At 53.1% G+C, this 24,454-nt stretch overlaps 10 protein-coding genes across 10 annotated transcripts; 6 read left to right on the top strand and 4 right to left on the bottom strand.

Moving 5' to 3' along the window:
* Window positions 1-345: 345 nt before the first annotated feature.
* On the bottom strand, window positions 346-1,842 carry N0V89_005717 (uncharacterized protein; the record flags this gene model as incomplete). Its single annotated transcript, XM_056214492.1, has 2 exons — window positions 346-1,220; window positions 1,281-1,842. 2 exons carry the CDS (start codon window positions 1,840-1,842, stop codon window positions 346-348), a joined length of 1,437 nt encoding a protein of 478 aa, XP_056071759.1.
* A 1,496-nt stretch (window positions 1,843-3,338) lies between these two features.
* Window positions 3,339-4,749, top strand: N0V89_005716 (uncharacterized protein; the record flags this gene model as incomplete). The annotated part of the gene is made up of 2 exons (XM_056214491.1): window positions 3,339-3,580; window positions 3,774-4,749. 2 exons carry the CDS (start codon window positions 3,339-3,341, stop codon window positions 4,747-4,749), a joined length of 1,218 nt encoding a protein of 405 aa, XP_056071758.1.
* A 1,448-nt stretch (window positions 4,750-6,197) lies between these two features.
* N0V89_005715 (uncharacterized protein) lies at window positions 6,198-8,326 on the top strand (the record flags this gene model as incomplete). The annotated part of the gene is made up of 2 exons (XM_056214490.1): window positions 6,198-7,878; window positions 7,953-8,326. The coding sequence occupies 2 exons, from the start codon at window positions 6,198-6,200 to the stop codon at window positions 8,324-8,326; spliced, it is 2,055 nt and encodes a 684-aa protein (XP_056071757.1).
* Window positions 8,327-8,948: 622 nt separating this feature from the next.
* ubc1 (Ubiquitin-conjugating enzyme E2 1) lies at window positions 8,949-9,789 on the bottom strand (the record flags this gene model as incomplete). Its single annotated transcript, XM_056214489.1, has 3 exons — window positions 8,949-9,123; window positions 9,175-9,479; window positions 9,532-9,789. The coding sequence occupies 3 exons, from the start codon at window positions 9,787-9,789 to the stop codon at window positions 8,949-8,951; spliced, it is 738 nt and encodes a 245-aa protein (XP_056071756.1).
* A 699-nt stretch (window positions 9,790-10,488) lies between these two features.
* On the top strand, window positions 10,489-12,073 carry RPT2 (ATPase of 26S proteasome regulatory subunit 4; the record flags this gene model as incomplete). The annotated part of the gene is made up of 4 exons (XM_056214488.1): window positions 10,489-10,491; window positions 10,544-10,609; window positions 10,704-11,772; window positions 11,823-12,073. 4 exons carry the CDS (start codon window positions 10,489-10,491, stop codon window positions 12,071-12,073), a joined length of 1,389 nt encoding a protein of 462 aa, XP_056071755.1.
* A 774-nt stretch (window positions 12,074-12,847) lies between these two features.
* On the top strand, window positions 12,848-15,072 carry N0V89_005712 (uncharacterized protein; the record flags this gene model as incomplete). The annotated part of the gene is made up of 4 exons (XM_056214487.1): window positions 12,848-13,363; window positions 13,521-13,572; window positions 13,623-13,970; window positions 14,111-15,072. The coding sequence occupies 4 exons, from the start codon at window positions 12,848-12,850 to the stop codon at window positions 15,070-15,072; spliced, it is 1,878 nt and encodes a 625-aa protein (XP_056071754.1).
* Window positions 15,073-15,775: 703 nt separating this feature from the next.
* On the bottom strand, window positions 15,776-17,099 carry N0V89_005711 (uncharacterized protein; the record flags this gene model as incomplete). Its single annotated transcript, XM_056214486.1, has 2 exons — window positions 15,776-16,654; window positions 16,719-17,099. 2 exons carry the CDS (start codon window positions 17,097-17,099, stop codon window positions 15,776-15,778), a joined length of 1,260 nt encoding a protein of 419 aa, XP_056071753.1.
* A 1,204-nt stretch (window positions 17,100-18,303) lies between these two features.
* N0V89_005710 (uncharacterized protein) lies at window positions 18,304-19,656 on the top strand (the record flags this gene model as incomplete). Its single annotated transcript, XM_056214485.1, has 4 exons — window positions 18,304-18,664; window positions 18,721-18,986; window positions 19,115-19,551; window positions 19,596-19,656. 4 exons carry the CDS (start codon window positions 18,304-18,306, stop codon window positions 19,654-19,656), a joined length of 1,125 nt encoding a protein of 374 aa, XP_056071752.1.
* Window positions 19,657-21,098: 1,442 nt separating this feature from the next.
* N0V89_005709 (uncharacterized protein) lies at window positions 21,099-22,871 on the top strand (the record flags this gene model as incomplete). Its single annotated transcript, XM_056214484.1, has 1 exon — window positions 21,099-22,871. One exon carries the CDS (start codon window positions 21,099-21,101, stop codon window positions 22,869-22,871), a length of 1,773 nt encoding a protein of 590 aa, XP_056071751.1.
* Window positions 22,872-23,252: 381 nt separating this feature from the next.
* On the bottom strand, window positions 23,253-24,202 carry N0V89_005708 (uncharacterized protein; the record flags this gene model as incomplete). Its single annotated transcript, XM_056214483.1, has 2 exons — window positions 23,253-23,984; window positions 24,161-24,202. The coding sequence occupies 2 exons, from the start codon at window positions 24,200-24,202 to the stop codon at window positions 23,253-23,255; spliced, it is 774 nt and encodes a 257-aa protein (XP_056071750.1).
* Window positions 24,203-24,454: the final 252 nt, after the last annotated feature.

The following is a 24,454-nucleotide window of genomic DNA, read 5'->3' as shown; positions in this document are numbered from 1 at the left end:
CTGATACGTGACATGATGATGGGACACGAACAGGTGGCACGATGGATAATGCAATGTATATAACAGTAGATAGATAGAGCTACCGCTATCAATGGCCGGCACTGGTACGCATAGAGATGCCTGATTAGAGTAAAGAGTGTAAAGGCTACCGAACCGTATGCAAATCCTCCACATATCTCCCAAATGACTTTAATATCCTCGGAATAGATCCCTAAGCTGCCTCAAGCTGCCCCAAGAAAGAAAAGATTGTGTATGTGCCTACCACAGGACACCGATGCCGAACGAGAAGTGACTCTTGATGATCCATAAAGGCTAAAGAAATCCTGAGATCTGGTGCAATTGCACCTAGGCATCCTCAATGGTCTTTTGACTTTTGCCCCGGTCCTGGCTCGCTTGATGAACTTCTCGAACAACATGAACACCTGTCACCTCCCCATGCTTCTCGCCAGCGACATTATCGGCGGCCCAGGCATGCGCAGTAAACGCAGAGGGGTTCGAGGGTGTCTTGTCGAGGACAGGGAGACGGTCAATTTCGGTTGAGATCTTGTTGTGGACTGGAAGTATGGAGTGATTCATGGTGCGGCCATAGAAGATGCGGCTGAAGAAGGATTTCTTATCACTGCGGGCTGTGTCGTGATGCTGTTGGCCAGATGTCAAATTTTCGTTGGTGAACACAGTCTGCATGACGGAGCCGGTTACGGAAGCGTTGCAGCTCATCTCAGAGACCGATCCGTTCTTGCTGATCAAGCTCTTCGCCTTACTCGACCAATTGGACGTCCATCGCTTGACAAAGGTGACGCTTGTAGGTGTTTGAGTGCCACTACTCTCGCTAATGATGTAGAGGCTTGGGAAGATCTTGCCAAACCCGATTGATGTGAGCAAGCCCTTGTAAGTGTTGTTCGCATCGGTGCCGGTGCCAAAGAGAAGGAAGGCAATGTATCCTGCGGCGACTTCACCCCAGCGGTCCCAACGCGCAACACCGTTGGCAGGTACTTTGATGACAGAGTTCCAGTTAGGTCCATGAACGCGTGCCCAGCTGTATTCGTCGACGATGGTGTCGGCCAGTTGGTAGAGGATGAAGAAGGAGTATGGGACCAAGATAATTGAGACGTAGAGCGCCATGAGAAACAGTCGTATGAAGCGTGATTTAGTGGTGTTGCGGGCGGCGATCAGATCGTGGAACTCGCGGCGGTAGTGAAAGAGACGAAAGCCTAGTAAGCCTGTGGTAAGAAGTTAATTGTGTTCATCACTTGTCGACGACCGAAGCGAGCAGTACGTACCTGAATAGAAGGCTGCCACGAGCGTTGTGATGCAGCCCCAAACCCACACAATCGCCAGACTGGGCCAGCTGGAATCGAATACTGCCGTGCATCCGGAGATACCGAAGATGTAATAACGAAAAGGCTGGACGATGTAGTACGTGATCATCAGGACTGCCGGATACACCCAACAGAAGCCGATCTCGAGGATCTTCTCGATGAGTACGCTCCGCTTGCTTGGAGCGACCGTGATATTGCGTGTATCCATGACGTTGGCGAGTCGGCGTGCTATAACGGCTGTACATGCTGCGAGGGCCACCGAGGCGCCAACCTGGATGCGGACTTCAATGTCACAAAGGCCTGTACCATTGTACCATTCTTTCATATTGTCACGGGGCCAGATAAGCGGATTGATGGAATTGAAGAAGTTGAGGAGTATGAGCCAGAAGATGAGGGAGCCTGCTGCGATGTTGCGCTGCGAGAGGTGCCAAATCATGGGGGAGATACAGAGAATCCATGAGGGGAAGGCGAGGATTGGAAGAACCACAGCCTGTGGGTAGAGGGGAAATTGGTCCTCTGCCATTTTCGAGGATGTGGTGAGTGAGGTCCGAATCAGGACGAATGTGGGCTGAAAGCTCAAAACCGAGTTGGGATGCCGACTCCTGTCAAGTGATCTCTTGGCCGGGGATCTGGAGAGGGGACTAGACGGTTTGGTATGGCGCAGAAAGGCGGGCCCAATATCTTTGTTCTCGGATGAGATCAGAACCGTGGTATGCTTCAAGAGGGATGACTATGCATGTGAAGGTTATGGATGGAGAAGAAGAACGAGAGAGACGAGCTTAGGTTTTTAGGAGTTTGGAAGTAAAGAGCGTGGTCGGATAAGTAAGAGAAATGTATGCCGTACGTTAATAAACCCTCATAGTGCCGGTATTGAGTCAATCAATTCAGCCCTCAATACGCGTGCAATAGGGTCTGTCCCTTGATTTCCCCCTCGTAGCCGACGACGGCAACCATAGTGAAGGAGAGACAGTGGCCCTCATCATCTCTCCATGGAGCGCCAAATAGCGAGGCAGTTCATCTGTGCGGTCAATACGGCCCACTTATTCACTCGATGTGAGCGCGCGGCAGGGCACGGCAGTGAAACGCGAATAACTACCGGATTCGGGTCTGAATAGAAAAGTAGCCCAAACTGTAACTTTTGAATAGAAAAATAAACGCAATCCTATCAGACATGTCTCTAGCGGCGGATCGTGTTCGTCGGAGCCCAGGCTCGGTTCTATCGTGGCCGTGGTGAGTTCGCTGCCTTTCCTGTATGAAGACGCGGCAACAGCATCGACCGTGAATACATAGTAATGCATTTCGCCACAGGACTTATTAGACTGATGTAGTACTTTTCAGTATCCCGACAAGCAATTGTCATCGAACAAGTGGCGCCTGGGGCCTCCAACCAGCACAGGTGTCCCTCATCGTTTCACCTTTTCGATATGCGACGGCCAAAATCGGGAACAGCAACCTGCTCTAATTGTTCTAAGATGCGGCAGACGAACTGCTCATGGAGCAGCTGTTTGTCATCAGGGTGATTGGGTCTCTCGAGTCATACCGTGGTGTCGATGCCTGTCGCAACTGGGTGTTGGTCCTCAATCGCTCGACAAGGACATCAGCCAGCTTCATATATGGCCATCGCAGCGGGCACCCAGTCTGCTCGAACTTCTCGACTGCAAGCCTAGCAGACGCTAACTTGGCGGTAGATTTCTGTCACATAGAGTGATTGAGTTTCTCGGATCATATCAAGACGTCAATGGCCATCGCAGCGGGCGTTGGTCTCCTCATACAATTTACCCGAACGGGTTAGTCTATGATGTAAGTGACATCGTGCTTGGCAGTCGCATTCCATCGAGCACCTTCGCAGCACCAGCGCGCAAGCTCAGCAACGTGCGCATGATGGTTCATCGTCGACTACATCGTTGCTGGGGCTCGTCAGACTCCCTGAATCTACTACCAGCCTAGTGCTCGCCCGATACCGCGCTTCAAACCGTCTCGGCAGCTCGGTACCTGAGCCGCTGCTACTCGAGTGTCAACATGGCGGAAGCACCTGCCGAGAATCCCATGGGCTCCCAGATACACCCTTTGCTACGCCAGAGGCTGCTGAATCGCGCAGCAACCTTCTCAGAAGGCGCGCAACCTCCGCAAGCGCCCCGTCGACGCAGCTCTATCCTCTCCCAGTACTCGGACACGCGACACTCTTTCCGCTCCTCGACCGAAGACCTCCTACAATCCGTAGGCAAAAATGATATGGCAAAGCTGACAACGAACGATGAGGTGTCACTTTGGCATTCTGCACCGCTTGCCTTTGCCATTGTGCCCGCTGTTGCGGGGGCTCCTCTTCCAGAATGGTGGTGCTGTTGTGACGGACATCTTGCTGCTGGGATTTGGGTCCATGTTCCTCAATTGGTGTGTGAGGACGCCATGGTATGTGCACGGTTCGCTATGCAGAGCAATTGCTGATCTTCACAGGGAATGGTACCACTCCGCTCAACAGACGCAGTACGTTGACTACGACGAACCAGAACGCGATGACACGATCCTAGAGGAAGACGAAATCAGCGGTGAACCCTTAGATGACGACCCAGAAGCCTCTGCGCTCGCCGGTTCAGCACCGCCAGATGACAAGGATAATGTAGACAGTGGCAACGCGCCACCGACAAAATCACAGGAGGAAGCACGCCAGGAGCTTGGGAAGAACGAGATGCTGGCCCTGTTCACCTGCTTCATTGGTCCCCTAGTCGGCGCATACCTGCTGCACGCCATACGTTCACAGCTTACTCGCCCAGCCGAAGGCCTTGTATCCAACTACAATCTCACCATCTTCGTTATGGGCGCTGAACTTCGTCCAATCCATCATGTTATAAAGATGAAGCAAGCGCGAATGCTGCACCTCCAGCGCGTGGTCCGCTCAGACAGTAAGCCCGAACTTCGCAAAGCAGACATCCAAGAAATATGCGCTCGCCTCGCCAACCTCGAGGCACGAGCCACAGAACCTCCCCAAAACACGGATATCGAGAGTCTGAAGATAGGAGCTACCGTAAGACAGGGCATGCAGCCCCAACTCGACGCTTTGAACCGCGCCGTACGAAGATATGAAAAGCGCCAGGCAGCACAGGCTATGCAGACAGAAGCACGCTTCCAGGAACTGGACAGCCGACTGAGAGACGCACTGGCTTTAGCAGCGGCAGCCGCTCGTACTGGACAGCGACCAGGCATTGTGTCCATGTTGTTGACCTGGTTTGCTAACCTCATCACTCTCGGTGTGCAGACAAGCTGGGCGGTGGCTACGTACCCGTATAGGACTGCAGCTGCAATTGCGAATCACGTCAGTGACTACATTACGGGTGCAAATCGGCAACCGAGGAAGAGGGTGAAAGGACAGAGTAATGGTAATCCGTATGCCGCTGTCTCGACATCTAGGGTGCAGTCGAGAAGCGGCAGGTGATGATTTTAACGCTATCAGATACCCAATACACCTAGTTCCATTCTTCGTGTCTCTGCACCGCTATCAGCATCGAGAGCCATTCTCTAGTGCCCTTGCAAAATTGTTGTTTGCCAACACTGACTGACGAGCTCCACACTGCTAGCCATTTTGAAGCTCGCATCACGATCGGCATCGGATTTGATCAACGACAAGCTTGCGATAGCCACTTGAGTCAACACAGCAGTCTACCAGCATGCTGAGTACCGCTTTAGGAAGGACAAAGGACGTCACACGACAGTCTTCAACGATGACGGCAAGCGTCGTGCGGGGTAAGCTCAGCTTTAGAGTCAATCAAAGGTCACTGCATCACATCACAGGCAATTGAGAATAGTAAGGTTGTCGTGAAGCATGTCTGATTCATTTTCCGTATCGTGACTGATGTCCACATGGCAGATGTCGTTCAAAGGCAAGCTTGGGAGCAAAGCCGGTGTTAGAGCGCACACCTGAGGTCGTTCAAATAAGACTCTCGAGGTCCTCAACAAGCGATTGACCAGCGTCCCATATAATCCCTCAATCCAGCACAAGCGCGGACCCCCGGTTGACCAAGAAGTTGCTCGCGAGTCGACCGCATGACGTAGCCGGGATGGCGGGGTTTCCGAAAGTCGATTAAGAGATTGCTAGCTGAATGCCGTTCATTGTTTGGTGTTTGGCGATTGAAGTGATGGGCGCTGAGGTCGAGGGGCGAGTAGTTTATTTGCTGCACGCGCGGTTAGCCAAACGTTGCTGCAAGTATGAGTGATGGCAACTTACGAGCGGGCCCTAGTCTTCCTCCTCTTGCGCTTGAGACGTCGCACGCGCTTCTTCCTCCATTTGGCTCTCATCTTGTCGGCTAAGTGAACTTCAAGTGTAAGTCAGCAATTGTACTGGAGCGGAGTAGCGGCAGCCGCAATTCAAAAGCGAATGTGCAGCGTGCAGCTAACGTGCTCAATTGAGCTTCGTGAAACTGCCGCAAAGACATGGACGGGAGCTTACCTTGCTTTCGAGATGAGTGTCGTGGGTTGAGGAGAGAGGGGAGCTTGCAGCGAGCACAAAGACTATGTGCGCGAGCCCCGTTCGCTTAATGTACGCTAACTTTCTCGAGTATAGGCGCTTGGCGCCGTTCAGGTACGTCACGCGCGGCAGCGGCATCCATGGATCCGTCCGACATCTGGAACTTCTGCGACCAGCCTTATCGTAATTGTGTATGATGATGGCGAACGACGTGGTCGGATACCTCGAGATACATCTCGCTGGTGACGATCCACATGGTGAGTACCTCACTCCCAACATCGTCCTGCAAACGCGTTCCTAACGCGTGCAGTATCTCAAGATTTAATCGACGTACATGGGAACGAGCAGTTCTACCTTGGGAGGAATCCAGCTCTCTGGTGAGAGTAGTGGTGACTCTGGGGCGAATTGCTCATGTTCTAATGTGTGATCGCAGCGAGCGTCACTGGCTGGACCCCACTATTTCCAACAAGCACCTCCGGATCCATTGCATACTGTATGATGAGTCCGGCAGCGACGGAGTCCCACCGCTGGTCTATGCAACCGACGTTTCAAGCAATGGTACTACTCTTACCAAAAACAACACAGCATGCGCGACCTCGGAGGCCAGCCGTAAGGTTCTCATGACTCGCAAGCATGGCGCGTTTCTACTCGAAAACGGTGACGAACTTCGCATTTCCGATTCGGTCACGCTGATCTATCGTGAAACGGAGCTCCGTGCAGAGTCTCCATTGACTAAAACCCAGAAAAAGGAAGTGCCACAGTTCGCATCACGATACTTGGTCACAGGCCGCCTCCTCGGCAAAGGTGGGTTCGGGAAGGTTGTCGTTGGCATCCACCAGAAGTCGCAACGACAGCTGGCGTGCAAAGTCGTGAACCTGAGAGAGTTCTATCGGAAAGAAGCCATACCTACTCTACGACTGCCAACTAGTGAGGACACTCTACCAGGCATTGCTTATGGGTCGGCAACGCGCTGGCCAAGCAAGGTTACGCGGTGTTCTCGTGAGTTCAAGATACTCAATAACTTATCTCATCCAAACATCATCAGCGTCGAGAAAGTCTTCTGGAGTTCGAACACTATCTACTTGTTCCAGGAGTTGATCACTGGAGGAGACCTTTTTTCATATATGGAGCGAAAGGGTGGTTCACTGAATTCTATCGACGCAGCCGTGATAGTTTTCCAGATTCTCAAAGCGATCGATCATCTTCACGATCGGGACATCGTTCATAGGGATCTGAAACCCGACAACATACTTCTGTCATGTCCAGACGATGGAGCACGTATCGTCATCACCGACTTCGGTAGTGCTAGAGTTATGCCAAAGGCGACTAGCAATGAGAGACGACGCATGTTCACTAAGACTGGAACTATGGAATATATTGCACCTGAAATTTACGAGATGAACAATACGTGCCCAAAAGGTTCAGGATACACCAAAGCTGTAGACATGTGGTCGATCGGTGTGATCGCCGCAAGTCTCTTGTCAAATGAGGCTCTGTTCGCCGCTTCTTATTACGAACCGAACCCTCAAACATACATCTTAGCGCTTGCGGCCAAATGTGACATCAGCATTATCGACGATGACACGCATCCCATGTGGCGCAAAGTTGGCAAAAAACCGAAAGATTTTGTCAAGAACCTGCTTGTGCTACGGGAAGAGGATCGCATGTCAGTCAAGAAAGCTCTCGCACATTCCTGGTTTACGAACCCCTACCTGGCCGAGGAGTTCAAAGCTTTGTACGCCCGCTCCATCAGAGACTGGCAACCTCGACGTACGGTGTCTAAGCTCGTTGAGCCCATCGCCATGCCAATTTTGGATCAAGAGCCTCCCTTACAGCCACGCTCACATTACTCCCAGCGACGATCTGTTCAGTCTTCCTTCCGAGACATTCACAAGCGTTTCACAGGCTCGCAAGACTGGGACTTGAGTGTAGTCTATCCACCATCGGAGGGAGAATCCGTTGTAGCAGAGCACGAAGAAGCTCAGTATGAGGGACCTAGCCGCTACGACCAGCACTCCTTCGAACTAGGAACGCGTTCTGGTCACGAGGACCCTCATGATTCGTCTGACGCTTCGATGAATCAGCTTTCGCTGGAACACGGTGAGTCGTGCCGACATGCATAATATACATACGTGCATAAGACATACCCTAATTATTTATCTAACCTGGTTCAGATCCACCGGCGTCGGGCATGTATTCCACTCACGAGACAGCATGCAGTGGGCACGATTATCGTATGAGGAGGGAAGACATACCAGTCGACCCTTCCGTCATTGTCTCGAAACCTCCTCAAAAATACGACCTTCTTGCTGACTCGCCAGTGCCATACCGACCTCTTACCCGATATTCGCCGGAACCCGACATGGAGAAGCCAATCACCTTTCCGGGCTCAAGTAGCTCTATCATCTACGAGACCCCAATCTCCTACTCACAGCTGCAGGAATTCGCAAGCCACAGCGACATATACAGGAACATGGAGCCCGACCAGGAGCATGACAGTGCTGCTAACGCGCACAAACGGCGGAAACTGGCGCAGGCTTACCTTTAGGGGTATCAATCTACCAATCTTTGATTTGAAATTAATATACAGTGGGGCTAATACTTAGCAATCATGCGTGTGGGAACCGATTGTTGGTGCTTTTACAAGTGTATGCCATATGCCTGTGACACTGGGAAGGCGGTTTTGTAACATGTTACCCCAGGAAGGGGGATAAAAAGGTCTACGACTTTTGTTTAAGTCCCTAGAATGACATCCGTACTAGCAATGAAGACCACGTCCCCGCCTGACCTCTGTCTACTCCTCATCAGGTTTTGTACACACTCGTGTCCTTGTGCTGTACGTGATGCTTCGACAAGCGAGAGATGTTGCTTCGAGACATTGATTGGATGATTTATGGATGATATGATATCGTAAACTACGTAATCGGTCTTCATCCGGACCGTCACACAACTCCCCAGCCTAACGCCGACGTAAATGTAGTAAGACATCTCGTGAGAACGCCCAAATAGCCTGATTTCAGGCCTTGAAAACCCTAAGCACTTGATGGGTTAGAAAACTGGAGGTGATCGATGACTGTTTCTGCACGCTTATGAATAGTTTGCTTGCCACTCAAGGGGGCAAGTCGACCTGTCGACAAGGGCCTCACGCAACTTTTGAGAGCATCGCTTCCTTATGCTTCTCCGAAAAGTCGTGCAGTGATGTCGCCCATGTATGCCTCTTCAAGCTCGTAATCCTCTCCACCGTTACGGTCGATGCCGACATATTCGAAAGCAGAGACGACAGCCTCAACATCGAAACCCATGGCCACGAAGCGGTCTACGAGATCCTTGTTGTAGCCGTGGTATCTAATTTCCTGTCAGTCTTCGCGCATATACTTTGATATTGAAGCAACATACGCAGCAAGCGCGACCTTCTGTTCATTTGCCTTCGCATCCTGTGACTTCTTCCTGAGAGACTCTGCTGTGGCACCGCCGCTACCTTCTGCAATCTCCCTCTTGGGTGCACCTGCGTACTTGACGGCCCACTCGCGGGCGACGTGCTCGAACTCGGAAGGGTTCCGTATCAGCATGCTAGCTACCTCGTGATCTTGCGGGTCCTTGGGCTCTGGTGTGCTGAGCAGAGACTGGAGCGAGATAAGGGCAGACTTGATGGTGAGGACCGGCGACCACTGTGTGCTGAGAGTGTCCAGGCAGATGGCGCCCTTGTGCAGGTTAGCAAAGACTACACATAAGACTATCATGCCATCCGCTTACCGTCACCGAGCTGACATTTGGATGCCAAATCTTGGTCTCGAAGCGCATGTTCGGTGGCCGAAAGGGGTAGTCGCTAGCAATCTTGATGTCTACATAGTACATGCCGCCCTCGTATGGTGTGTCTGGCGGTCCAGGAAATGAGCCTCGAAGATGCGTGAGGTCGTCGCCAGCCCCTGCTGGCTCAGCTACTATCTGTGACAGCTTATCGTTCTGGATCTCGGCGATCTCCTTCGCAATGCGCCGAGCTCGGTTGGACATGACGTGTGTAGTTGGTGAGGGTGGTTATTGTGTGTGGCAATGTACGTATAGAAGTGGACCAGAATGAAGAAGCACGGTCGGCGGTAAAATTAGGCAGTAGGGTGGAAGTCGGCTCCGCTGTTGCACCTTGGTGGTCAGCCTCAGGCTGTAATCGCCGTGGCTTTGGGTAGGTCAGGCACCAGGTTCGATACGAGTTCACCGTAGCTTGGTGATCAAGTTACGGACCAGTCCAACTTACAAACGGCAGCTGTGGTCAATATGATATGGCCGTCCTAAGGTGCGGCGTGCGAGGCGGGAGCTCTAATTCACGACGGGGCTGCGGGCGGGCACGAGCTGTACTGTGAGGGTGGACGGAGAAAGCACTTGGGAGAAATTGTTGTATCTATTCCACGTCAGAAGGGTTCAGAAGGTTGGCGACTGTCTCTGACGTGTCTGGCGTCCAGTGGAGAAGACGAGGCGGCAGCATACCGTGCCGTTGGGGAAGTGGCGCACCTGAGCACGTGATAGCACCCGCGCTTGGGCCGCCGTTCTGCAGCTCCGAAACAGCGCGCAACGCCGCCAGCATCAACATTACAAACACCAAACCCAAGACCATCGCTCTCTCACCGGAGACGCCCGCCGTCTCTCTTCCCCGCAGGAGATTTACAGTTCGTCTGACTAAATACCCAAGGAATCGCATACATTCGCTGAGACAGTATCATGGTGAGCTTGGCCCCGGCGAAATGCACCGGGCGGCGATACTGATTGTGCATAGGGTAACCAGCAGTCCAGTGGTGCTGGAGGAGGGCCCGGTGGTGATGATAAGAACAAGAAGGATAAGGTTCGTTCATGTCTGCGACCGATGCTTGACTCCCGCATCATGAATGCATGACGTTGCTTCGCCGCCTAGGACGTGACTGACATTCCCGCTACAGAAGGACAAGCCCAAGTACGAGCCCCCACCGCAACCCACCACCCGCATCGGCAGGAAGAAGAAGAAGGCCGCTGGACCGAGCGCCGCCGCGAAGCTCCCAGCCGTCTACCCCACCGCGCGATGCAAGCTGAGATATCTACGGATGCAGCGCATCCATGACCACTTGTTGCTGGAGGAGGAGTACGTGGAGAACCAGGAGCGTCTGCGAAAGGCGAAGGCAGCGGCGAGCTCTAACCAGCCTGTCAATGTCAACGCAGAAGGCGATGACCGGAACGCCGACGAGAGGTCGCGGGTAGACGATATGCGAGGCAGTCCTATGGGTGTCGGCAATCTGGAGGAGCTCATTGATGACGACCACGCCATCGTTTCCAGTGCGACTGGTCCCGAATACTACGTTTCCATCATGTCATTCGTTGATAAGGACCTTCTCGAGCCCGGGGCGAGCATCCTGCTGCATCACAAGTCCGTATCGGTGGTCGGTGTGCTGACCGAGGATTCGGATCCGCTTGTCTCGGTCATGAAGTTGGATAAGGCACCCACAGAGTCGTACGCCGATATCGGTGGTCTGGAGCAGCAGATCCAGGAAGTCCGCGAGGCGGTAGAGCTTCCATTACTGCATCCTGAGCTATATGAAGAGATGGGCATCAAGCCACCGAAAGGTGTCATATTGTACGGTGCGCCAGGAACCGGAAAGACGCTACTGGCCAAGGCTGTCGCCAACCAGACCAGCGCAACGTTCCTGCGAATCGTGGGCAGTGAGCTGATTCAGAAGTACCTCGGAGACGGACCCCGGCTTGTACGACAGCTCTTCACAGTTGCAGCAGAGAATGCGCCCTCGATCGTCTTCATTGATGAAATTGACGCTATCGGTACGAAGCGTTACGAATCAACATCTGGGGGTGAACGTGAGATCCAACGTACAATGTTGGAGCTGCTCAACCAGCTGGACGGTTTTGATGACCGCGGCGATGTCAAGGTCATCATGGCCACCAACAAGATCGACACCCTCGACCCAGCCCTCATTCGACCTGGGCGTATTGACAGGAAGATTCTCTTCGAAAACCCTGACCGTATGTTGTTCCCTAGGTACTCTTGAAATCGGTTGCTAATACATTCGTAGAATCGACCAAGAAGAAGATCTTCACTCTACACACATCCAAGATGTCTCTTAACGAAGACGTTGATCTTGACGAGTTCATCAGCCAAAAGGACGACCTCTCCGGTGCCGACATCAAGGCCATCTGCTCGGAAGCCGGTTTAATGGCGTTGCGTGAGCGGAGAATGCGCGTCAATATGGAGGACTTCCGCACCGCGAGAGAGCGTGTGCTCAAGACGAAGAGCGAGGGTGAGCCGGAAGGCTTGTATTTGTAGTTCTGGGTTAGACTTTTGGACTGTGTACAACTACCTATGGTCGTCGCTTGATCATCAGCGCCTACAGTTTTTGGTAGGCTGGTAACTCTCATAATATGATCAAACGCATGAGTCTATTCCCTCTTTCGCATTGATTTCTTGAGTCCCATTCAGGCATTTCATGTTGTCATTCGCTAATGTTTGCCCCATTGTGTACGGCTCATCCACAATTTGCTCTCTTCGCATTGGGATCCCGCTGTGCACTACTACGTGCACTTGACCATCAAACCGTACCATTCCTTACTTCTACACGCAGAATGACACGTCTCGACGCATCTTGAACCACAGCACGACATCTTGGCTGACACTTTTCCCTTATATCAATGGATTTTGTCTCTGCCCACATGGCAGGGTCACAAGCTTCAGTGCTGTTCGCGATATGGCCACCCTCTGCGCAGCGAAGCAGGCCCTCCCTATCAAAGACGCAGCGAGTCGGAGAGACCCGCGATACTTACAGCGAAAACCTGCCTGGATATAACTCAGGGCGGCTTCCCCGAGACTGCTCGGTTTCCAAATTTACTTTGCCGATTCTCTTACTTTGTTGTCTCCGCCGCGAGCTAGCTTGCGCTGTGGCAGCAACGGCGCATATAAAACGCCCCCACCACCCACACCACGGAGCCAACCGTCAGCCCTCTCCCCAGCAAGGTTTGCAGTCGCCGTAAGTAACACTTGAACATCATAATAAGCTTACTACTTAGTAACGAATAAACAGCCCCTCGGCGTCGGCTTGTCAACATGAACTCACCTCTCGGTGAGGGCCACCTCATGACCTTCGAGCATATGAACCGAGCCCAGAAGCGCGCATTCATTCTGCGAGACCAACTGAAGTATGATGAAGAACAGCATTTGGATATGTTCATCGATGGCATTTGTAACCCTGAGCCGCCGCGTTATAAGCGCACGAGCAGTGGTATTCAACCCCCTTACGAGGACGTTACCATCAAGCACAGCACGACGCGTTTCGATCTGGGCAATGTTGAGTTCCAGGACAAGTCCATTCGTCGAGTCTACCTCGCCTGCATAGGCGACAGCTATGAGATGCATGAATCGAACGCCATATCTCCGGATGAAGACGACTTCAACTCGGTGCCACTCAATTATTACGTCGCCCAGAAGATCATGCCGGGTTTCAAGAAGAAGAATGAGGCGATTCATGCTCGGATGCAGCGCATCAATGATATGCGTCAACATATGTACGAGCAAGCGCGTAGCAAGCCGCCCAAGACACCTACGCGCTTCAAAGAAGGCAAAGTAAGTCTTGTCACGCTCCATCACATTACTATGCTTTTTAAAAAACATTTTGTATCTTCCTTGGCGTATCTTTGTGCACGCTTTCTGGCAGTTCCTGCATGAGCGAGACGGACTGATCCTCTGCGGACGATGCGGACGACACTAATTTGCGTGACAGTCTTTGGCCAAGCTCATGGACTCGGCAAAAGGTGCCGAGGTCACTCCGGATGGTATGCCTCTAACTTTACAATCCAACTTGAACATATTAACCGATTGATAGGTGAAGAGTCACGTAAGCGACCAGGAGAGCTCGTCACCCGCCACCCTCTCAACAAGAAAAAGAGGATCAGCCTCGACAATGTCTCCAGCAGCGTCAAGACTGAGGCGGTGAATCGACTCCCTGACCAGACTAAAGTCGATCTGTTCAATGCTTTCGTCAAGTCAGCGTTCCCCGACTTCGATAACCTACTGATGGCATCCTGGAACGTGGTCTCGATCTTCGTCAACGTCGGAAGCGAGGACTTAATGCTTCATAACTCGATTGGCGATCTGCACGACGTTCTGCTGAAGTTCGACGACTACTTCGGCAAGTCGAGGAAGTCACGATCGGACATTCACGATGCTGCTCGTAAGTGAACACCGTCGCTGACTACAACATTAGATCGGAATCTGGGTACTGCATTTCTCATCCTGGGCTAAAGCAGGATACCCAGTCTCCCATCAACATGCTGTCGCATCGTTCTTTTTGCTAAATCCAATTTCATGTAGGCCTCCAGAAGGATTTTCGTGACAGTTCTACTCGCAATACCCCCTTAGCGTCCGGCCTCGGTCCGGTCGAGGTTAGTGGTAATATGTCGCGAGATCGTTCTCGGGATCGGCTCGTTGAGCTACCGCCTAACCGCCATGATGGTGTCGATGAAGGGGCGCATTTATCCCCCATTGAGTCCAACCATGCTACGGGATTTCGACAGTCAAACGGTCGCTACGCGGCCGAGCGTCACACTCAGAAGAATCAACGCCAACATCGGACTGGCCTTGATCAACAGCTTAAGCAATCCCCAGTTCGCCATCGTGGCCATCGTGGTGGTGCCCCCGACCAATCAGTCACGAAGCAACTCGGCTCTCGCAACCGCCCAGAAGGCCGCCCCCTCCCGCAGTCCCTCGATGATCTCTTCTCGCACCCACCACCACAAGAGGTGCGACGCGGTTCGCATGACATCTTGCGGGCCATGGCAGCAAACATTGAAGAGGATACGGTATCAAGCATCGACGAAGGTTATGCTGCCATACAAGCCCAGAAGCCACCGACACCACCCACGATACAGCCTCTCCACAAGCCATCCCCGCCCAAACCGAATGACCTTCTTCGCCGCCCAGAGCACGCTCAGCTCGCTGCAGAGGCCGCTGAACTCCGCAACCGTACGCTCCAGCAGCAGTCGCACTCTCAGCGTGAGGCCCAGCGCTACGGTATGTTCAACGACCATAGCCGGCGCAGCAGCATCGACGCCCTCTTCGTGGGTGACAACGAGGATGAAGCCGTTCAGGTCCCCGCCATGCAGGAGGTGCACGAGCAGGAGAAGCAGGCTGAGCCGAGGACGGTGTCATTGGGTAAGTCCATGTTGGGCGCACCGAAGAAGCCGCCGAATGCAACGGGCCCTGCACCTATTGCTCCTATGATGCACAACAGCCCTGCTGGGAAGACGGACGAGGCGGAGCGGCGAGGACAATGATTACCAGTTACCATAGCTAACCTCTTTGGACTGAAAACGTGCCAAAGCGGAGAATTTCTTCTCGCGGCAGCGAAGAACGGCGTATGGAGTACGATGGCCTGGGCTATTGCACATCGGGGATCCACTTGTGGAGTTTGCCAATCCCCCTCGCGACTAGACCTATGTATAGATACTTGCAGCACCTGCGATCATAGCCCCCGTCGCTGCAATCTGACTAAACCCACGAAATTGACCCTATGAGGCCCTAGCCGGAGTCATTTGCTGCATTTCGAGATCTCTAGCATGCAAATCAATATGCTCAAGCGTCAGCTTAGAATTCTATACCTGCATTAATGGTCTTGATCACGGCAATGGATGTTTCAACATACACTGGTGAAGTTTGACATCAATAGTTTGCTTCTTTCGTTTGGTTCCTTGACATATCGGAGAAACTGGTGCTGCTCGAGAGCGATACGTAGCAATGGACATATGGTAATACTTTATGATGAATGTTGATGTCACAGTACTGTACATTCTCCATAGTTGACGTAAATGTAAAAGTGGTATACCCAAAAGCAGAAGCAGGTCCATTAGACTAGCTCGTGGACCCTGCTCATGTCTCCCAAACGCCTCGCAATGCTACCAATACATTTCTCCCGTCCACCAGCAGCTCCAACCACACCGCGCCCTTACTTCACCTCCTCGAGCCATCAAAGGGATTGTTCTAACCTTCCTTCTTCAGCTCAGGTCCCCAAAACGCATCGTTTTCCTTTTCCGCTGTTTCTCTGTTTAGCTTCCGTCTCTTTGCCTTCCCCTCTTCTAGTGTGCCATCGCGAACGACATCGCGCTTTTTACCCGCGTTCAGAGCGACGAGATCCTGCGTTGTGGGATCTTTGCACCCTCGAAGCTTCTTCATCGCTTTCTTCGTCGCCGGGGGATCACCATCCGCCCAAGCGAGCTTGTGCTGCGCGGGATTTTTGCTATAACTCCGATGGCTTGACAGAAGATCCGCGCAGGATTGTAGTGTGGATAGAATTTTCGTGGAGGCCGGGGAGGAAGAAGGGATTTTGGTGGCAAGGTAGAAGGTCGTGAGGGCGGGGGAGGCGAGGAGGTGCGCTGCTAGGAGGATCTGTGAGGGAGTGTAGAGGAAGTACGCGTCCGTGAGTTGGGCGGCCATGGTGAGGATGTCTTTGGTGTGCGCGTAGATATTGCCTAGCTTAGTTGCTGCTTCCTCCTCCTCCGCCACCTCGAGTGCTTGCAACGCTTCGCCGCGGAGCTCTGCTGGTGTGCGGCCGTCGTGCGCGACGGCATAATTCCCGCGTATCATGTCCTCGAGTTCTAGGTGCACGCCTTTGAGCCCGCGGAATGGATGCCGTACTTCGAAGTTGAAGCGCAGAGCTTGCACGATTGTGTATTCGGGCGCGACGATGTCGTCGCGGCTGGTTTTGGGGAGTCGTGAGGCGAAATCTGAGGCTGAGCCGGCGCGGGTGCCGAGCTCGAGTTTGAGGGCGAGGAAGAACGCGGTTTTGGAGATTTTGGTACCGTCGTAGGTCATGGGGGAGTTGTAGAGGTAGAAGCGGCGCATAAATTGTATGGCTGTGGCCTACGGTCTCATTAGCTCCTGTCTCTCCTACGAGGTAAACAATTGGATTGGAAGGGAAGTGTACAGTAACGTCCGGCTGCAGCTTCAGAAAGTCACCTAGCTTCATCGCAGTTTCGCAGAACTTATCGACCACCATGTTCTCCTCTTCCGTTGTCAAGCAGTCTACCTCCCCGCCTTTGTCCCCCGCGCCGCCTGGTACCGGCGTGTTTGCACCTGTGCCTGCGCCATTGCCGTTTGGGGTGTCTGCACCGCTTTCAGGCGCGGAGGCGACATCGAGGGTGGCGAGCTTTGCGCGCTCGACGCGGTCCTGCGCGATGTGTAGTTTGACTTGGGTAGCGGCGTGGGCGTTGGTTTTCTGGCGGAGGCGCGTAAGGTCAGAGGGGGTAAAGGACCAGTGTTTGTATTGCGTGGATTGCCGGTAGAGGTCGTCTTCGTTCAGGCGCATCGTTGCGGTTGTGGAAGGAACAGCGCGCGTGGTGGAAGTTGTAGATGGTGTCCGCAGATGAGGAGCTTTGGCCAAGGGTTCATGCCATTTCTTTGAGCGCGAGAATTTGCACATAAGGAAGAAATATGGAGATTATCATGACAGACGCTCGTGCGTATCAACATGACGCGCAAAGAGTCCAGGACTCATTCTAATATCCTTGAGTTGTAAATCAAGCGTTGACCACAATACATAAGTTGGAGGATGTCAAGCATGTCAAGCTTCCGGCCAATCAAGCGAGATGTCTTTTACCAGCCATGGTCCGGGGAACATGTGGATCCGCATCAACACCAATCCCAAGACAGACATGCTCCTTTGCACTACCCTTGCTAATTCTGAGTCTCTCACCGCTGAGGACAATTGTTCTCATCTCTCACAGTTGTTCTCGCCCTTCACAGATACTGAGCGCTGTTCAGTGTACCAGTGGAGCTGCTATAAGAGCCTTCCTCTACGAAGTCTGTACCTTCGTCCAGAGCACCACGCTCCCGCAGAGACCCCATGTGGTTACCTGCGAAGTGCCTGAGGTATAGCCTCCGATGGAATCAGAGTCAGATAAGCCGCTCCTCTCTTCTACATCGCCAGGCTGCTCATGGATGGCCCAGAGTCGAGCCATCATACGCTTATATGCGATTGTTTGAAACTATTGTGCGACGTGCCAGGACGAACGATTGATATCCTGGATAACTCCGCAGATGTCCCACGCGGAAGCCTGTGATGACTCGCTATATTCGACGTTCTGACAGCCTACCGTACGCTGATCGACATTCTAGTGTCCAATCACCACTCATCATGCCCGTCTTTGTCAGGCGACGTCACCTCCTCGATGGAGAGGAACACGGCTGATGCTCCCCACTTGGCAGGGACCATGAGCGCCTTTCACATTTTTGTCCTCATGGGTATGAGCGACCTGGGGATCTGCATTGTTGACGCACGCCATGGCTTTCCCCTTCTAAGGAACCGGGGCCGCGTGTGGGGTTAACGCCAATTACCGCTACCCATTTGCCGATGCATAAATCAACGTATTGTCTACCACACGTTACTCACTATTTGTGGTTATCGTTGAGCTTACCTTCGATCGTGTGAAGCCTTATTTGAGATTTGGCCTATTTACTGACCATCACTACCACAACTCCCCAACAGTCATATACCATCCCACTTGTTCGGAATGTCCTCGCCAGAGAAGGTCGACAAGGGCGGGGACTCGCCTAACAAAGTCCATATCCCGGATGTTGAGAAGGTCAACTCGACATGGAACGACCCAGCCGACATACCAGCCGATCTTGAGAAGCGCATTACCCGAAAACTTGATAAGCGTCTCATGCCATGGCTCTTCGGTCTATGGCTCCTGGCCTTCATCGACAGAAGCAACATCGGAAATGCCAAGATCGACGGCATGACAGAGGACCTGCGACTTGATGCCAACAAGTTCAACATCGCTTTGGCCGTCTTCTACGTGCCGTACATTTTGTGGGATGTCCCGAGCAACCTCGTCATCAAGTACTTTAAGGCTGGGTATTATCTGCCCGGTAAGTGTACCTAGGTTCGCGGAAGATGCATTAGAATTGACAACGTGAGATACAAGGTCTGCTGATTGCCTGGGGCTTTGTCTCGATGTGCACTGGGTTTGTCAAGAGCTATGCTGGGCTTCTGGCTGCACGCTTCTTCCTTGGGCTGGCCGAGGGTGGCTTGCTCGGTGGCATGTTGGTCTATCTTGCCATGTTTTACCGGCGGCACCAGATGCTCTATCGCATAACCCTTTTTTACTGTGCCGCACCTTTAAGCGGTGCTTTCGGTGGCCTTCTCGCGACTGGTCTCGCCCAGATTCATACCGAAGGCTTCGACGGCTGGGTAAGCTACTCTTCCTACAGCACCACGTCAAAACTTCTGGTACCCTGTGTTACCCCCGAATGGGCAATACAGTACCCGAATTTTTGCCATAGTGCTGTACTCTTCGCCATGCTCTGCTGACCTCATAGCCTTTCATCTTCTTCGTCGAAGGCGCCATAACCATCATCTTCGGCGTCGCTGTGCTCTTCTTTCTCCCACATACACCCAGCGATATCAAGTTCTTCACCCCAGAAGAGAAGGAAGCCTGTATAGCGCGTATGCGTCTTGACGCCCATGGTGCGGCTGCCGCTTCTACCGTTGAAGAAGAGAGGTTTGACTGGTTCTGGGTCCGTCGCGCTCTCCTGAACGTCAACACAATCGTCCTTTCCCTCGCCTTCTTCGCCATTATCACACCTATCTACTCCTTCTCTCTCTTCCTGCCGACTATCATTCGATCAATGGGCTACGGGAGGGTGACCGCGCAGCTCTTCACCGTCCCGCCGAACATGGGCGCTTTCTTCGTGGTCCTTTTCACCGGCTGGACGAGCGACAAGTGGCATATGCGGGGGCCCCTCATGCTCGTTGGGTGCGCTGTGGCAATTGTTGGGTACATAATGCTTATCGCGACAGATCGGAGCTTGATACAATATGGTGGGACGTTTCTGGTTGCGGCGGGCATCTTTCCGTGTAGTCCGTTGGTTATGGGGTGGTTGTCCAATAACTTGGCACCGCATTATGTGCGGGCTACAGGGACGGGATTTCAGATAATGAGTGAGTTGCTCCTCACGAAACGATGTGGCAAGGTTGACGGCGGTAGTTGCGAATATTTCGGCTTTCATCGCGACATTTACGTACTTACCTGAGGATGCGTAAGTCTAGGCGACAGTTTGACTGGTGGAATTGTGGGTTGACAGCTTACAGACCACGATACATCACGGGACATGCGATTAACATCGGTATGCTGGGCCTTGCGCTTTTTACGATCACGGCGAATATCTGGTACTGCAAGTGGGAGAATAGAAAGCGCGCGAATGGGGAGAGGGACTATCGCTTAACAGAGGAAAAGGAGGAAATGCTGGGTTATCGGCATCCACGATTTGTGTATACGATCTGAGGGCAACGCTAGGGATACGATCTGGAGGCCGGCCTCTATACGGTTGCCTGTTATTCAATGAATCCCGGCGTAATTCGTGGCTTGCCATAACTACACAAGGATTCAACAACGTCGATTCTTCGCAACAACGCAACTGAAAGCGATGGCAGCTCCCGCAGGGGTTCTTTTCTCTGTACCCTCTGCTCTCAAATTAAATCACCAGGTAGGTTGAGGTCGGACGCCACGCAAGCACCTAGGTGAGGAACCACTTCATAACTACGAAGAATCTCAAGCACTTGCACCAATTTGTGAGGCAGCTGAGTGTAAGCTCTGCGCTAGCTTGGCTGAAATGCGCGGATGGCTATGTTTGTCTCGCGCTTTCTTTCGCAGTGAAGCGACCTCACTCACCGCGCACGGCGGGGTCCATCCCTTTCCGCCAACACCGCAATGGCGAAAGGAACGGAACCTCCGTGTTTCAGATCGACAATCACTATTGCTCGCTATTGTTCCCTTCTCTCGCAGTTGAAAATTCAGGCGGTGACCTCGAGCTATAGGAGCTCCCATTGGCCCGTTGCCCGTTCACTTCCTCAAGTGAAGGACGTCGAAATCCTCGAACAGGCACCAATCTAGCCAATGGGGTCGTTTCCAGAGCCCAGCCTTCGCTTTACGAATCCCAATGGCCTATCAGCGTTCGAGATTCGTGGGCGCTGCAGCGGGATCGCGGTGAATGCACGGACGTACGGTGAGAGGGAATACTTTCGAGCTTCAACACCTCTCCAGGAGGCTGGGAGACCCACAGAGCCGCCGCCGCCGCCTTCAAGAAGGGTTTTCGGGGCGTCTGCTCCATCGAATTGACCATACACTTTCTGTGCTGTTCACTTCAGCCTGCGACTACATCTCCCAATCTCTACGACTTTTGGCGTTCACGTCAGCCACCTTCTACTGCTTTAAGCACACCTCTTTTGACTTCACGTCTGTCTACGTCTACTACGTTATCTAGTCTGTTAGACACATTGTCCAACTTCGACGTAGCGTTCACTATGGCTACCATCTCCAAGCCTACTTGCGCTTGCAACCCCTTCGAGGCCTGCCACTGCGGTAGTTGGTCCTACCAATTCACCGATACACCTACGATGAGCATATTCACCACCTTCGATGAGCTACCCGTCGATGATGAGGGCTGGGTGCCTGTTAGTGCGGGTGCCAGCGTTCAGAAGCCTCTCAACATCTCCGATCCTGAGAAGTCCAGCTGCGACGAACACGAGAATGCTCAGTTCGATCAGCGTATCGCCGAGCAGCTCACCGAGTGCAATAACACTCCGAACCAGCAACATGTTCAGACCATCGACCCGTTCGGGCTCACCTCTACCTTCGGCATGGGCACGCAACAGTTCTCCAACAGCATGGGTTTCGAAGGTGGGATTGGCCAATGTGACTTCTCTCAGGAGCGTAGCGATTTCGACAACGCCATGGGCTTATCCAGCAACCATTTCAGCTTCGACAACTTCGGCGACGACGACTTCCGTGATAGCTCCATGCCGCCGATCAACACTACCGCCATCAACCCGGCTCAGTCAATGCCGTTCAATGGGGCTCGTTACCACGATGCCGTCCTTGGCACTATTCTTTCCCCGGGTCTCGCAGAGTTCCTGAATGCTACATCCACTTCTCTCGATCAACCCCAGAATCAGGTCGCCTTCCCAGGACATGGCATCGACAACGCCTCGATCGGGCGCGTTGCCCCCCGGGATCACTCGACCAGTCTCTCCATCGACCAGCCTCAGATGCGCACTCCTCAAAAGGCGCATGCTGCGCTCAATGACGCTTGGAGCCAGAAGACCCAGTGTACCAAGAACCAGACCTTTGCAGAAGATCAAGCTTTTGCCCAAGCCCGAGCCTTCGCTCAGGCCAATGTCCGTACGGTTCAAGAAGCCGGACAAGACCTCTTCGGGATTTACACCCAGAACCAGCGATCTCGCCAAGGTCCTTCGAATCAGGCTACCTCTGTCCTCCCGACACCTACCTCCACGAAGAATCTGTCCGCCAATCAACTCGGCAAGCAGCCCGTTCCGCAGCCCTCGAGCTCTCCTGCCGGGCGCACGCCCTCCAAGAAGCGCCCCCGTCCCGCCGACATCCAGATTCCCTCCGAGGCATCCAAGCGCGCCCGCATCGACGCCCCAGGCCCTCCACCCTTCGCTGCTGAGGTCAAGTCCAATGCCGCACGTGGACGCGCCGTCAAGGTCTTATTCAAGACACCCTGGGAGCAGATGACCCAGATGGAGAAGGCGCGCATTCTGCTACCCATGATGATCGGCAAGCATCCCGTTGAGTTCGAGAAAGAGGAAATGCAGCGCGGACTCTCTTACGGCGCTATGCGCCAGCGCGAGGCGCTCGAGAAGACTATGCACTTGAGCAACGAGGCCGCTGCTGAGACCGAGTCCAGTGCTGCTCCGAGGAAGACCCTAGCCCTGGCTGAGATGGACGAAGATGATGAGGAGGCGGTTCTCAAGGCGCGTCTGGCCGAGATTGAGGCCAACAAGAAGGCCAAGGTCGCCGAGGAGAAGAGGCGCATCTCCAACGAGAAGCGCGCGGCGACCACGCGTCGCAAGCGCCAGGAGAAGAAGGAGGCTGATCGCCTTAAGCGCGAGAAGGAGTTGGAGGAGATTGCTCGCCAGAAGGAGCTTGAGGCTCACAGGGAGGCATCCTTCGCTGGGGAGCGTCCCCAAGCTGCTCAAGAGCAGGGCATGCCTGAGCAGATGCGTGAGGCCTATGCTCACGTTGGCTTCGCCCCTGCTCAGCCCTACATGGGTTGAATGACTGGTGACTGGAGACTGGGGAATGGGGACTGGGAATTGGTGGTGTGGTAGTGACTTGGACCTAGCTGGACTGGTGTTCAGGTCTGGTTATCAAATAATGGTAGAGACTTTAAAAAAAAAATAATAAAAATGTTACAAAATCCACTACTCCATACGTGCTTGCAACATAATATGACATCAATGTGTAGTTACAGCAGGCATCAAGACATCAACCCACCCGGTGCTTCATCAAACGTCTTGATGCCAGGTGTTCCACCGGACTTATCCATACAGCAACCATCCTTTATACTAGTTCTTTCTATCTCCTCGAGATTTTCGATACCCTTGTCATCCTAGCTACCCCATCCAGAATCCAACTCTCCTCCAAGATGTCCCTCTTCACTGCGCGTACACAATCCCGACAACCTTCCTCCGAATCTTCCTCGGCGGTGGAAGCACCACATGCTTACATTCGTCTTTCTTCACTTTGTCCGTCACCCCATTCGTAGCTGGCACGGTAATCTTTGCTTGTGGCGGCGGTAGCGCCTTTGTGGGCTCTTTCTTTTGCTCCTTCCGGTTCTCGGTATGTTGCTTCAGCTTCGCCTTCTGGTCCTCCAGCTTCTCCGCTTGTCGCGCAATCTTGTCCTCCAGCTCCTTAAACTTCGCAGCCATATCCGTCTTGCTGTCTTCCTCCTGCACAGCACCGGAAATGCCGCTTTGCGGACCAAATGACCCGTCTGCGGGGACGAAATACCACGTCAAGCAGAACTCATTCGGCTGCTCCCATTGCCACATGTGCACCTTCATGCTCTGACCCTTCGCCACTCTGATCCCTTGGAAGTGGTTCAGGAACACGCCTGGGTGGTCTACGGGCGAGAGATGGCAAGCACCTGGTGCTGTGACGTTGTTGTTGGAGAGCCTCCACCATTGCTTCTCGCCCGTGCCTACGGTAGACCAGTTTGTGCCGCCGTTAGCGTGGAGGTATTCATTATTGGAGAGGCAGCGGAGTGCTATCACGTTCTCCTCGTCGGCGGACTCGGCGACCCATTTCTGGGGGGCGTCTTGATCGCCGCGGTTTTGGGCGACGACGCCGGAGGGTTGGCCATTGGGGGAGCGGGCGAGGACGTGGCCCTGAAGGGGTGTTAGGACTGATCGATTTAAAGAAGGCATAAAGAAAAAGGACACGAGAGAGGGTATCTGGATGAGGCTAAAAGCGCAGCTTGAAACGCTCGTACGTTGCTCATACCTATGACGCATGGAAGAGGTAAGGTATGTAACTTGCAACTCGTACTGCGCGTTCCACTTACATGAGCAATGCTGGCGAGATAGAAGGGTGTTGCTTCGCTCATGGTGGAAGTACGGATATTCTGAGTATACAGTGTACAAGGGCCTGATTCGAATTTGATTGCTCTGCGATATCTGAGATATTGATGTAGGAGGTCAAGTGGAGTGACTGGACAAGCAAGGCTGACAATGACGAGCTGTGAGAGTTCGAGCACCGAAACTCTACCGCATAGCTTTGAGCATTGATGGACGTCATGCTACATTGGAGATGCTCTGAGGTCCGGGCCGCCCCACATGATGGATACCCCGACTATCCG

This window comes from Didymosphaeria variabile, assembly GCF_027946475.1.
Source record: "Didymosphaeria variabile strain IMI 356815 chromosome Unknown scaffold_4, whole genome shotgun sequence".
NCBI classification, from domain to species: Eukaryota; Fungi; Ascomycota; class Dothideomycetes; order Pleosporales; family Didymosphaeriaceae; genus Didymosphaeria; species Didymosphaeria variabile.
This window is presented reverse-complemented; position numbering and strand designations above follow the sequence as displayed.